We start from the raw sequence: 14,480 nt of genomic DNA on the forward strand, positions 1-14,480 counted from the left end.
CTGACTGTCTACAGGCAGATTTTATTTTATGTCACACCCCACGCATATTAATGGGACTCTTGCTCACAGATTCCGTCTAAGCTCCCTTGAAATATGTGGCCTACTTATTTCCACCAATGTTCTCGAACATCTACATATTGTTATCGGTATTTGATGGCTTTTATGTTGATCGGCACACAAAATCCAACTGAATGATCGTCCGAATTGTAAATTTTAATATTAATATTTTAATAATTTTATATTTAATATTGCGTTATATTTGCCTATATACTCAACACGTTTCAAGATCGAGTGGTACACTCGAACTTTGGGGCGTGGATCAATCCGATTGGGTTTCCAAATATTTCAATAACGCAAAGTTATCCCCAGCTCATGGTTCCATATCGATCCCAATTTCGCTATCTGCTGATATCAGACTGTCAAGATATTTAAATCCTCCGATCGTCCGGCTACTGCACAGTTTGGGGCTGTTCCCGTTGACACTCAACCACCTGGTCCTGCTGACTTCGATGGTGAGCCGCCACAAAAAAGGCCTTTGAACCCACTCAGCATAAACGAGCGTCATAGTTTTTGGAGAACACTGGCTGGAGACTTGAAGACGCTGTTCGAAGTTAGCGAACTAACACTTCAGCTGTCCAAGTCAAAGAGCAATAACCTTCGGTTGCTGTAGCCATCCTTCTTCATCGGTCACGGTCAGGAAGTCCACCTATACCCGCCTGTTCTGTCTGCAGTAGTGCCCAACTCCCACAGGAATACGTACCGTTGACGGACTCTACTTTATTTCTATGATTCTTCACTTTCCTCACCGTTTGCTTCTCTACGCTCCTCAATTTTCCGTCGGGTTACATCTATAATACATTCTATTCGCTGAGTGAGCAGCTCACTCAAGTTTTTCTAGTCGATTTCGATAAAAGCATTCTTCACTGCCCACTTATCTTCTACGCTGCCACCTTCCACTATCCGAAATAAGTCCTAAAATCTTCAATCTTCAAGAAATCGTTCATTTCTTCACAGCTGCATCTTCTGGACGGTCTATTTTGATTTGTCGCCCGAGCCTCTCCTAACATCGCTGAATCCGAGCAATGCGTTGTCGCCAATTAGAAGATGATAGTTAAAAGCGATGTCAGCGCTGCGTTTATTACGGACTCAAGAAGGTATCGTCTCCGTTTTCAGCTGATCCATTTCCAGAGGAACTAAATATTAGTCCTGCCAACTAAAACCGCGTCTGGGTAGTAAGTCAAATGCTGCTGCCTGCAGACATGAGAAGCGGGCGCAGGAGGACTCCCCGGCCGACGATGGTAGGAAACCAGCAACAACCGGCGATATTCATTTCCTCTTCGATACTTCACGACGCCTGATTGGAGCAAGGACAAATCCGTGGATGATAGATAAAGACGCGACTTGTCGGTCACTCATCGATCCAGCTGATCAGCTGAAACGTTGGCTCGACAACTTACATCAACTTCTTCAAGTTATGACAACCTCTCCTCTCAGTTCTGGCAACCATGCCAACAGCAAGTAACCGCCGCGAATAAGCTGCTGCGACAAACGATAAAATTCGTGTACAACGTTACTCCCCCGCGATCAAATTGCCTTATTCGGATAACTTGCTACTTCGCGGATTCTTGTAAAGTGTTATCTAGCTGTTTCAGCGTCTAGCAGTGTTGTTTTTTCGTTATATACATGAGCTGACGCTGGCTGATAATCAATAATCACTAGCCGCACCGCATACCAAGATATCGTTATATCTGTTAAGGTCCACTGTGAGGATTTTCTGTCGCATCTATTTTCTGTTATCTGTACGTAAACAACTCACAATGTTGTCCAGTGATGAGCGCAGAAGAAAACGCCAGAAGCCATTGGATGGCCCGGGTGATGCTGATAGCTATACGTTGGATAGTGCAGTAGAAATGCTCTTGAAACGCTTCGACGAAACGAATCAAAAAATTGATTCCTCCAGGGATGAGCTCAATTCGAAACTCGACAGCATCAAAAAGGATCTACAAAAGCAAATCATGTTGGTTGAGCAAGACCTCAGTACTCTGAGAACGACTTGTGATGCCGAGCATAAGTCGCTGCATAGCCGTGTGGATCATGCTGCTGAAACAGTTCAGCGTCTGGAGAATAGAACGGAACTGATTGTCGCTGGCATCCCATATCTAGCCAACGAGAATTTGCGAAGTTATCTGTTATCTATCTCCAATGCAATCGGCTTCGATAACGACAAGGTATCCCATATCTACTGCAAGCGCTTGCGATCCGTTAATCTCTCCGACGGCAACGAATGTTTCATTCTGCTTCAATTCTCTGTTGCGGGCATTAGAGATGAGTTTTATTCGATGTATTTGGCAAAACGTGATCTAATTTTGAAACACATCGGAATGTCTTCGGATCGTCGAATCTACATCAACGAGAATCTGACTGTGAATGCAAGAACGATCAAACGAGCTGCTCTGAAACTGCGCCGAGAAAACAAGCTGGTTGCTGTCTCGACGAGATATGGTGTAGTGCAAGTGAAGAAAACAACAAACGGAAAATATTTTCCAATATCTTCCATCGATCAGCTGAAGCAAATTTGATTATTCTTGTTAAAAAGTATGCGTTTTTATTGTTTGTTAAAGCGAAGATTTTTTTTTATTGTCTTTATTAATGAGGTTTTCGGCCCTTGACCGGTTCACCTCATAAAGCGAAGATTGTAATAGTGTTCAACAAGAGGATTGCAGTTAATAATTTGTCTGTAAAGAGATGATAAACAAATATGAGCAGCCTGTGTGCGTGCATTGTTTCCCACACGTAACTTAATGTTATCCTCGAGAAATCACACACTCTCACTTCACACTATTCCCAGAGTCGTTATGGACACTGCCTTGAAAACAAATAAGTTCAACTTATGCCATGCAAATGTACAAAGCCTCTGCGCGAGACGATTCTCCAAATTCGAGGAAATCAAACTGATGTTGTTTAACTCGAAGATATCTGTTGCTTGTTTTTCGGAGACGTGGCTTAATGACTCTATTCCTGATAATGCTATCTGTGTTCCTGGCTATAATCTGTTAAGAAATGATCGGTCATACAAACGAGGGGTGGTATAGCCATCTATATACTCGAGGATTTGTCCAGTAAGATAGTTCACTCCTCTTCTGTGGCTTCTCTGGCGTTGGACAAAACAGAGTGTTTGGCTGTGGAGGTGAAAGTCAATGAAATACTTCTGCTCATTGCTGCAGTATACAACCCGCCGGAGAATGATGCATCAAACAGAACGAATTGTCAACTTTGTTATCAGCATATGAGCACTGCATAATGGTAGGTGACTTCAACACGGACTTATTGGTGCCAAGCCCTAGAAGAAGACATTTAGAGGAAGTATTCGCAACGTACTCCATGAATGTGGTAGGCACGGAGCCAACACACTTTTTTGACAACGGATGCTCTCAGCTGGATCTACTGGTTACAAATCAACCGGAGATGATTACAGCTTTCCATCAAGTCTCTGTGCCGGGCCTATCTAAACACGACCTAATATTCAGCACATTCAACATCGATATTGGTTGTATGATCTATAACTCATTAGCTTCCTACCGTGATTACGTCAATTTCGACCCGACCGAAGTGCAAAATGGCATCAACGCTATCCCTTGGGATGAGTATCGTCGTACCAATGATGTGAATCAACTTACGGAGTACTTTATTGGTAATATACTTGCGGTTCATAACTCGTGTATTCCATTACGCAATGTTAGACGACGTAGACAATATAATACCTGGTTCAATGACGACATTCGCAAAGCAATCGTGGAAAGAGACATGGCTTATACGGACTGGAGGGTTGCATCTACAGAGCTCAAGGAACAAAAGAAACAGGTGTATAAACAACTACGAAATAGAGTAACTTCTCTTGTACGTCGTATCAAGTCAGAGCAAATCAACAGGAAAATTACAAACGCTGGTTCATCAAAAAACTTATGGAAAATACTGAAAGGTTTGGGTGCTGTGAAGCAAGTGCAACGCGACGACTGTCCCTTCAACCCTGACCAGATCAATCTCAACTTTGCAATTTTACTAACGCTGAAACTGTGGGTTCGTTATACCGCGAATCACGCACCATATCGGTGGATTCTGCTTTCGACAAGTGGAAGCGTATGAAGTGATCAATGCTATTTGTGAAATTAAATCGAATGCAGTTGGTACAGATATGGTTCCTGCTAGATTTCTAAAAATTATACTCCCACTTGTCATCGATCAGATTGTTTACCTGTTCAATAAGATTATAGAAACATCGTTGTTCCCGGAAGCTTGGAAGTGTTCAAAAATAATTCCACTGAAGAAGAAAAAACATGTCACTTCTTTAGGCAATCTCCGACGTATTAGCCTGCTGAGCGTACTGTCTAAGGCGTTAGAAAAGGTGCTGAAGTTGCAAATAACTTCCTATCTTTCTTCGAGAAACTTATTGAACGAAGACCAAGCCGGTTTCCGATGTAGCCATAGCGTAAAAACTGCAGTACTTCGTGTCTATGACGATATCGCTGTGGCGGTAGATAGGAAGTGTAAAGTGGTGTTACTACTGATTGACTTCAGCAAGGCTTTTGACACAATCTCACATCGTCGTCTCCTGCAAAAGCTTCAAGCTCAATTTCTTTTCGCGCCCTCCGCTGTCAGTTTGATTAAATCATATCTAATTGGGAGAAAGCAAGCTGTTTATATTAACAATATATCTTCAGCAACAATAGCCGTTACTTCAGGAGTACCTCAAGGCTCCGTACTGGGGCCTTTGCTCTTCTCCATCTACATAAATGATCTACCTGGCGTGCTTCAATATTGCAGAGTACAAATGTTCGCGGATGATGTTCAACTTTACTGTTTTCATACTGACGCTTTAATTGCACGGACGCGTCTGAACGATGATCTTCAGAGATTAGTGCAATGGGCTCAAAGAAACTCTCTTCGGATAAATCATGTGAAAACTAAGGCAATAATTTTTGGAGCAAATCAAAATTCTGTTCGTGACATACCACCACTCACCGTCGATGGGCATCAAATACAGTACACTAACGAAGCAAACAACCTAGGTATAGTTTTCCAAAACAACTTGGCCTGGGACAAAGCCGTGTCAATACAATGTGGTAAAGTATATGCTGGTCCCCGTACCCTGCGTGCAACGACGATAGACCTTCCTCAGTCAACCAAACTGCAACTCTTCAAGTCTCTGCTTCTACCTCACTTTCTATTTGGTGATGTCATCCATCTTGGCATGAGCATGACTATGATGTCAAAGCTGGAGGTCACGCTTAACGACTGTTGCCGATATGTTTTCAACTTAAACCGATATACTTCCGTACGCCATCTGCAGAAAAATCTTCTTGGATGCCCCTTCCGTCGTTTCTACGAAATGAGAGCATGTTTACAACTATGGAGAATCATTCATCGCCATCAACCAACGAATCTAGTTAGGAAGCTGAGGTTATTTCAAGGGCGTCGATCGTTCAACTTTGTAGTTCCACTGCATCGCACAGCTTTGTACGGTGACTCATTTTTTGTGAGAGGTGTGGTTTATTGGAATAGACAACCTATGGAGCTTAAACGAATTCCTACGGAAGCAATGTACAAAAAGGCTGCACTAGTATATTTTAATAGCACATAGCACATATTTTAAATGTTAGACTGTAAGCTAGAACTAAACAATGTAAACTATGTATAATTTCGTAAATGACACTAAAAAAGACTTGATCTTACGTCATGTTTCAATAAATAACTAAACTAAACTAAACTAAACTAATTCAAATATAGAGATATACAGTCCCATCCCGATTTTGGCAACACCCGTTTTTGTCTACCCCCGATTTTGGCAACACCCGTTTTTGGCAACATTTTCTTCCCGATTTTGGCAACAACCTCGAAAATATTTTGTTATTACTTTTTAGAGCTACAACCTTTTTATTGATATCTAATAGGATAAACAAAACCAAAAGTGAATGTCATTGGGGTTCATAAGCGTATTTTGGGCTCTGTACGAATAGTGGGCACTTCCACTGAATTAATGAACCACCACTCGTATTACCGCTCATTGCAAACAATGTCTATTGAAACTTTTCTGCTCTTTTTATTCACGTTTTCCATGTCCCTATTCACACTACCCTAATCTAACCAGCCCACCGTAGAATGTCGTATTTTTTGGCATCTCACTGATTTTGTCGTCGATTAGCTGACTCACACCGTTGTACATAGTACAACATCTATTAAGCGAAACCCGCTGTTTACATCACAATGCAACCGATACTGCTTGAGTGATCCAGGAACAAGCAATCCCAGTAGGTTTAAGGTCACTCCTGACGGAATCCAAGTTTAAAAGTGCTCGCGTTTTCGGGGGCACACCACTCGATACGGAAGCAACGCACAACTGTCATTTTTATTATTTCACGCATGCTGCGACGCAGCAAAGCTAAATCAACAAAAATGACAGTTGTGCGCCGAGTGGTGTGCCCCCGAAAACGCGAGCACTTTGGAACTTGGATTCCGTCAGGAGTGACCTTAATTGCTAGTGATTGGCACATTCGATTTTCTAAATGCGCTGTTTAGCCATCAAGTCGTTTTGCTCATTACGCGCCGAGAAAATGTCATTTTATCATTTTATCCGTCTTTCTGCTGAATTTCCATATAGAAAATAAGCAACAGTTTTATTTCAAAGAATCTCATTGTTTAAAATTTACACAAATTTATCTAGCGATTAACATCAGAACACTGTTGGCTTTTCTATTTTCTTGATGTGTCAATTGCACAACGAGCTTTTTGATTCCAGCATGCTTGCCAACAGTTCAACAGTAATGGTAAGAGTTTGGTAACATATAATCGTAAGGCTCTCAAGCAGGCATTGAAAAAAATCAGATCATGAAAAAAAATCGGGTCAATCTAAGCCAACACTATACTCTTCCGCGGGGCAAGTTATGAGCTTCCTAAGATCTTTGAAATTGGAGTTAGATGATTTACCGTTTAATGGTCTTTAACACTCACCAATGGAAGCCTATTGAGTGAAGCGAATCACTTGGTAACACAACAATGAGCGTCGTTCCGGTGCACTGATAGCAGAAGCCATTCAAGGATTCTAAATAAAAAAGAAGACCTCTATGAGTATGGAACTCTAGTACACTGGATGGGAGGCGTTGATACTTTCTCTCGACTATCTTATCGTTGCTTCACGGTGTGTTTGACCGAAGAGGCTTATTTTCAATAAATTAGTATCTCTAAAACACCAACTATATGAAAATATAGGTTTTCTTTTTTCACGTAGGTTCATTTTTAAAATGTTCTATCAAGCGTAATTTTTCCATACATTTTTGGGGTGGTCAAATCGGCTGTAGTTTGTGATATCTATGGAGTTTGCACCAAAAATAGTGAAAAAAAATTAAAATTGTTCCAGATCCCTCGATAGAACATTTCAGTTTACCCATCATATGAAAGAGGAGAGCATATACTTTCACGTGGTGGGTGTTTCAGAGATACTGATTTTTGAAAAATAATATTTCCCTACAGACACACCGTATGCTTACATGGATACCTCACCACGGCTTGGCTTGTTAGACGGTGTTGCTCATTGTTTTTCACAGCAACGATCGCTCCTACTCGTTGTTTGGCATCCATCTGCAATAGATCAATGCTCACAAGACTCACTCACACTTCCAATTTCTGCTCTCGAGTGTTTTGTTTGTGATGGCGAAGTATCAGAAGGGGTTCCTGTGAAGTTCCCATGAGATCGCTGGTTCGGCTCGGAATTCTAGCTGCTTCGATAGGCGAGTGATGCGTCACATGTGGTTTAATTATTATTTATTCTGCCTAAGGCCGGAGTGGCCTCTACGGTATATAACAGTCGCCTCCGTTCCCTGCTGTACGTTACCAGTCACGCAGTCTACGGAGGGTTCGTGAATCGTCTTCCACTTGATCGATCCACCTTGATCGCTGCACACCTCGCCTTCTTGTGCCTGTCGGATCGTTGTAGAGAACCATTTTTACTCCAAGTGCGCGTTGGTCCTCCACAAGCATAGTCCAGATCTCGTACTTACGCTTTCCTGCCACGTTGCGTCTCCGAATTTGTCTGCTGATATCGTTATCGGAGGTCAAGTGAGCCCAAGTACACGAATTCTTCAACCACCTTGATTTTGTCGAATAGCCGTTGTCTTCTTTTGAGCCTACTTCGTCTTCAACGTATTAATCACTAGTCCGCTCTGCTTTGCTTCCCTCTTCAGTATGATGTAGGATTCTTCCATCTTTTCAAAGTTATAATAATGAAAGTAGTGCATGGAGTGCGATGACCTGCAGTGAGCACCAGTAAGTTGACTGCTATCGAGTGTCAGAGGTGGCATGCCGCAAATGGTCCGCCAGCTTCCACTCGGCCACACTATCACATTTTTGCCTGTTTTGTGCTGCTCGGGATGCCTTGCGTTCTTTTTTTCCATAATGTCAGCAAAAATAGTGCACAAAACTTTACTCTCAATCATACCGCCCACAAGAAAGTTTGCCTTTATCAAAATCCATTATATAAGAATCCGAAATTTGTAGCACATTTAGTCATCTTGTATCCGTCAGATGACTATTTGATTTATATAGTGAATTATGATAAAAACAAGCATTTTCGGTGGACTAAAATTTATACGAGATGTCAGATTGAAGTCAGCACTTCAATGGACTACTATAGAAAGGTTTTTTTATCACTACAATTTTTTGTAAGGACATGGCCGACGCTATTGTTAATTTCAAATATTATTTATTATTAAATTTGTATTATGAAATTGGCTAATTAGTTACATTATCGTTTGATCACCATTCTTGAGTTTGTTTCAATTTTGTTTGAGCTACAATCTTCGAGTTATGAATATCGCAAAAATGACGATTATGATGCACATGCATCACTTAAACACACTCCGCATTCTTTGTAGTACATATTCTAGGTATTTAGCTTCAATTATGCAAACAAAAAAAAATTGAAATTTTGTATGAAATTTTTTTCCCGTTTTTGGCAACATCCCCATTTTGGCAACATTAAAATCCGGTCGTGTTGCCAAAATCGGGAAGGGACTGTAATTGCATCACGCTGGAGCAGGTCATTTAATTTCAAGAGTCCCTCCATTTGGTACTGATTGACCACGGAATCGTGAGTAAGTACAAGAGTGAGACAAGGGTGCATGTACTATACCTCTGTTGCTATTTCCCATCCTAGTCGACTAAATCATGGACCTCTCTAGCAGTCTACCTCCATAGAGCAATTGAACGAGATGATGATACTGTTCTACTAACGCCACAGCGCTCTACCAAGTAGAGTAAACTGAATGACCTGGTCGTATGCTCCGACTCAACAAACTCCAACTCCACGGTAGCCGTGCAAACAGTGGAGAAGGTCGAAACCAAAGCCAGCCAACGTCGGACGGTGGACCAAAATCAACATAGAACATGGAAATCCAATCTGTCCAGGCAATGCACCAAACCTCGAATACTCAACTCTAACATGAAATCTGTGATGTTATACACCAGTGAGAGTTGGTGCGTATTGGCAGAAATCACATAGATTTGCAAGTATTCATCACCCGATGTCTATGTTTTACAGCTCGGGCCTGGTGGGTTCACAACTGGATACCGAATACTGAGCCCCATCGACGATCCAATATCAACGGCAACTCCACAGTGTGAATGGGCGTAGACAACGTAAGAGCAGAGACGAAATCTGCAAGCAAGCGCTAGAATTCGGCAAGACATCGCAGCAGAGGCAGACCCAGGATCGCCTGGCAGCAAAACCCTAACAGAGAAATAAAAAAAGTCGATGGGAATCAGACTTGGGCTCAAGCCAAGGATCGAGATCCTTAACGTTGTCCCCATGTACCCTAACAGGTGTTCAGAACACAAGAGTGGGTGGGTGAGAATTGGGTCCAACTTAATGAATGCCACATGTAAATGAGTGCAGCTGGAAGTGGCACTCCCAACGGAAGAGCACCCAGGCGCAGCATCTCTTGAAGATGCCTGGAGAGATATTCGATCCGCCATTGGAAGCACCGCAACCGCTGCACTAGGCACGGTGGCCCCGGATCAGAGAAACGACTGGTATGATGGCGAATGTGAGCAGTTAGTTGAGGAGAAGAATGCAGCATGGACGACCAGGAACATCGCCAGCAGGAACATCGAGACCGTGGAGAGACGGAGGAACTGTACCGCGCTTATAACGCACGAAAGTTCTATGAGAAGTTAAACCGTTCACAGCCCGATATGTGTAAGGACATAAACGGAAACCTTCTTACAAACGAGCGTGAGGTGATCCAAAGGTAGCGGCAGCACTACGAAGAGCACCTGAATGGCGATATGGCAGACAACGGTGGCGGTATGGTAATCAACCTAGGAGAACGCGCGCAGGACATCCGACATCCGGATCCGAATCTCCAGGAAATCCAGGAGAAGAACTGCCGGCTGAAAAACAACAAAGCCCTTGGAGTTGACCAACTACCAGAAAAGCTGTTTAAACACAGTGGGGAGGCACTGACTCGAGCGCTGCACTGGGTGATTACCAAGGTTTGGGAGGATGAGGTTCTGCCGCAGGAGTGGATGGAAGGTGTCGTGTGTCCCATCTACAAAAAGGGCGATAAGCTGGATTGTAGCAACTACTGCGCAATCACATTGCTGAACGCCGCCTACAAAGTACTCTCCCAAATGTTATGCCGCCGACTAACACCAATTGCAAGAGAGTTCGTGGGCAGTACCAGGCGGGATTTATGGGTGAACGCTCTACCACAGACCAGGTTTTTGCCGTACGCCAGGTATTGCAGAAATGCCGCGAATACAACGTGCCCACACATCATCTATTTATCGACTTCAAAGCCGCATATGATACATTCGATCGGGACCAGCTATGATAGTTAATGCACGGAAACGGATTTCTGGATAAACTGATACGGTTGATCAAGGCGACGATGGATCGAGTGATGTGCGTAGTTCGAGTTTCAGGGGCATTCTCGAGCCCCTTCGAAACTCGCAGAGGGTTACGGCAAGGTGATGGTCTTTCGTGTCTGCTATTGACAGGCAGGGATTGACACGAGTGGTACGACTTTCACGAAGTCCGTCCAGTCATTTGGTTTCGCCGACGACATTGATATCATGACACGTAACTTTGAGAGGATAGAGGAAGCCTACATCAGACTGAAAAACAGAAGCTAAACGGATTGGGCTAGTCATCAACACGTCGAAGAGGAAGTACATGATAGAAAGAGGCTCAAGAGAGGACAATGTAAGCCGCCCACCACGAGTTTCTATCGGTGGTGACGAAATCGAGGTGGTTGCAATCCGATCGAATAGAGTTCGCCGCCGTACCAAAATGACTATCTACAAAACACCGGTAGTTTTCTACGGACACGAGACCTGGACAATGCTCGTGGAGGACCAACGCGCACTGGAAGTTTTCGAAAGAAAAGTGCAGCGTGCCACTATGGTGGGCTTGCAGATGGCGGACGGTACGTGGAGGAGGCGAATGAACCACGAGTTGCATCAGCTGTTGGGAAAACCATCCATCGTTCACACCGCGACAATCGGAAGACAACGATCCAACGGGAACAAGAAGGCGAGGTGCACAGTGGGCAAGGTGGATCGATCAGGTGGAGGACGATTTGCGGACCCTCCGCAGACTGCGTGGTTGACGAAGTGCAGCCATGGACCGAGCTGAATGGAGAATACTTTTATGTATTGCACAGGCCACTCCGGCCTTAGTCTTTTTTTTTACAAGGGAGAATGCATTTACACACTAACCCAGCACACGTGCATTGTAGTTGCCAAACTACCACACGGAAGTGTACTGGAGTGTCGGACTCGACCGTACCGGTAATACCGAATAAACTCCCTTGGGCTCCGCCATCGTTTCCCCCAGGAACTACCTCCCAGTACTACTTCTGGGGGATGGCAGTACTTAACGTACTCGCTCATTCTCGCTCACACAGGCACCCGTCCCGTGCGAGTCTTACTTGGGTGCTCACTCTATCGCACACCCTCTAGCACACCCTACATGCTCTGTGGGTCTGACTTGTGTGCCCACTAGTGTGATTCAAATTTTGACTTTTTCGCTCCCCTGTGCTTAAACGATTGTTTTTGCTATTTTAATAGTCCTCCCAAATTTTTAGCTGATTTGGATGTAATTTGGTTGTGCACGTGCCGTTTGAAGGTTATATGAAAATTACTATGAGAATTGCCACTTATGTAAAGGATCGTTTCGTGAAGCAGCCCAGAATCTATTTGAATATATTTAAAGCATCGCTATCATAGAATAGATCCTAAGCTGAAATTCAGTTGTTGTTGCGAAGCAATCTTGTATGCCCACCTCTCTCAGCCTTAGTCTGGTAATAAATAAATGTACATGGGGCTAAGAAACAAAACCAATCCTAGAGCCTTATAGCCTATGAATTGTGTAACTTTGATTAGCTTAGAAATAGAGATTCATTTTAGAACTTGTTAAGAAGAATGTTTTATTTTTCATAAAACAAGTGGAGCTGTTACTCTCAAAAAGCAAGATTGTTTTCAGTGTATCGTACCTTGGAGTAATATAAACCAAAATCTGCAACCAGACACCTGATAAGACATCTCAGATCATGTAAGGATTGGGAAGCGCCCATGCAGCAATCGCCGTACATGAGCCGAAATGGCCTCCTTACGACTATACAGAAACCCCCGTAGCTGATCCTCGCATAATTCTTGAATGAGTAAGTTCAACGTCCATTGCATTCTCTCTACGGGTTTATTCGAGGCCGTATCTATGCCGCTAACAAGTAGCATGGCATTTCAATAATTTTGGGAACGTGAGCATGATATGACATGCTCACCGATTCTACTTCAAATTTCACTTATCAATTCCGTATAGTCCGGGAAGTTTGCAATTCCGGACCTTCATACAAAATCCATGTTCAGACAACTTTTTTTTCGATTCCTTGTTATTTTTTTTATTAACCTCCTCCTTGTTTTTTTCCAAGAGCTGTCGGACATAAAATAAATTTAATATTTGTTTCGGCCTTATAAATAAATCAGATAAAAATAATAAATAGATTTAAAAATATTGTGCTTAGTTACTTGTTATGGAAGGCACCGCCGCAGTTATTTAATTATCCCCTTGATCCGTCTGTGTATCCCTCTCGGTGAGTTTGCATGCTTAACTAAACCATTGAGTGCACAAAAATACCTTTTTGTTCAGGTTCAAAGGCGAAAGCATCTTGATTTTACGCTGTACCACAAATAATAAAGTTTACGAAAGAAATCTGTTAGCGATAGAATTCAAAGGTTTCCAGGCTAGTGACGACGCAACGGCAAGTATGAGTATTCATAGCGCGTACTCAACATGTAGAGCGACTCTCGAAAAAAAAAACTTTCTTCCTTTGATTAGGTACCTTATTTACTGAATATTGAACTTTGTATGGTCTCCATTTGGGATATACTTGACTGGATAAAAACGAGACGAAAACGAATCATGAACCTTTGCAGAAGGCATTCCTATTATGGAAGTATGTTGAGCTAAACACAATTTTCCTTATCATCACAAGTCGGATCTTCTTCAGTTTTATCTCTTGAATACATCCATCTGCATTTACGGAATATGAACCTCCATGCTTATCGTATTTCAGTAGGTTTCATCACATTATGTTTAAGCTTATTTCTTTTACTTTCCGCTTCTTGTGCATAAGTATTGAAATCGGTCATAAAATTTATTCTGATTCATAATCGAGGAGAATCAAGAGATTAATTCAAAAATCTCTTACTTTTCATCTCTGTCTGTATGCATTCACGAAGCGCCCCAATTAAAAATGAGAAAAAATGTACATATTACATCCACGATACTGGCGATTTTTTTTAGATAGGTATGACATTTTTTCATCTCACAATTGAACCGTTTGTTTGGGAAACTGCATATGTGACATTTTTGCCCCAATTGAGATTTTTATATATTCTGAATTCTCGTCCATAAATACATATTCTGGCCACATTACAAAAAAAAGTTGTTCGGAAAAGTATGATTTTTGTTTTAGTTTGTTTGAGAAACTACATATGTACAATGAAGAAGAGCAATTATGGAGCACTGCTTGCAGTTTTGAGCTAGAAGTGCCCAAGGGTGTTGCGTTTTGCCTGAAACTATTGATATGTATCGAAGAAATCGAAAGATTCGGTACAAATTTGTTGTTTTCGCGGGATTACTTTTATTTAATACATGCATTGACTTGTGGTGTGACTTGGGATATCTCGGGTTAAAACCACTCACGGTCCATCTCTCCAAAATTAATTCGCGTTTCTTTTCACTACCATATGCTCTAACTACATTGCATCTAATTTTCATAACATGGGAGCTCAACTACAAGATGAAGAACCAAAACAGTAAACTTACATAATTCATTCCAATGATAACCTATCCTTGGAGATTTCAATTAGCCACAATATGTCACAAGAGACTGTGATCACACCTAAAGATATGTTACTTGTAAGAT

The 14,480-nt window shown here is 42.3% G+C and overlaps 2 protein-coding genes across 4 annotated transcripts in view; both read left to right on the forward strand.

Annotated features, from left to right (window-relative positions):
- LOC134222023 (uncharacterized) overlaps positions 1–1,522 on the forward strand; it is a 63,320-nt gene extending 61,798 nt beyond the window's left edge. Inside the window, exon 3 of the mRNA XM_062701177.1 lies at positions 1,258–1,522. Coding sequence (XP_062557161.1) covers positions 1,258–1,522 — 265 coding nt within the window. The remainder of the gene's footprint in view (positions 1–1,257) is intronic.
- The window catches only part of LOC134221217 (gonadotropin-releasing hormone receptor), a 304,164-nt gene that overhangs the window by 123,405 nt on the left and 166,279 nt on the right, over positions 1–14,480 (forward strand). Inside the window, exon 1 of one of the 3 annotated variants that reach the window (XM_062700414.1) lies at positions 14,347–14,473. The exons of the other annotated variants lie outside the window; for them this stretch is intronic. Within the exon in view, the coding sequence (XP_062556398.1) occupies positions 14,432–14,473 (42 nt within the window). The 5' untranslated portion in view covers positions 14,347–14,431. Of the gene's footprint in view, positions 1–14,346; positions 14,474–14,480 lie in introns of those variants that run through there. 3 annotated transcript variants of the gene reach the window in all.

This window comes from Armigeres subalbatus, chromosome 3 (assembly GCF_024139115.2).
Source record: "Armigeres subalbatus isolate Guangzhou_Male chromosome 3, GZ_Asu_2, whole genome shotgun sequence".
NCBI lineage: Eukaryota > Metazoa > Arthropoda > Insecta > Diptera > Culicidae > Armigeres > Armigeres subalbatus.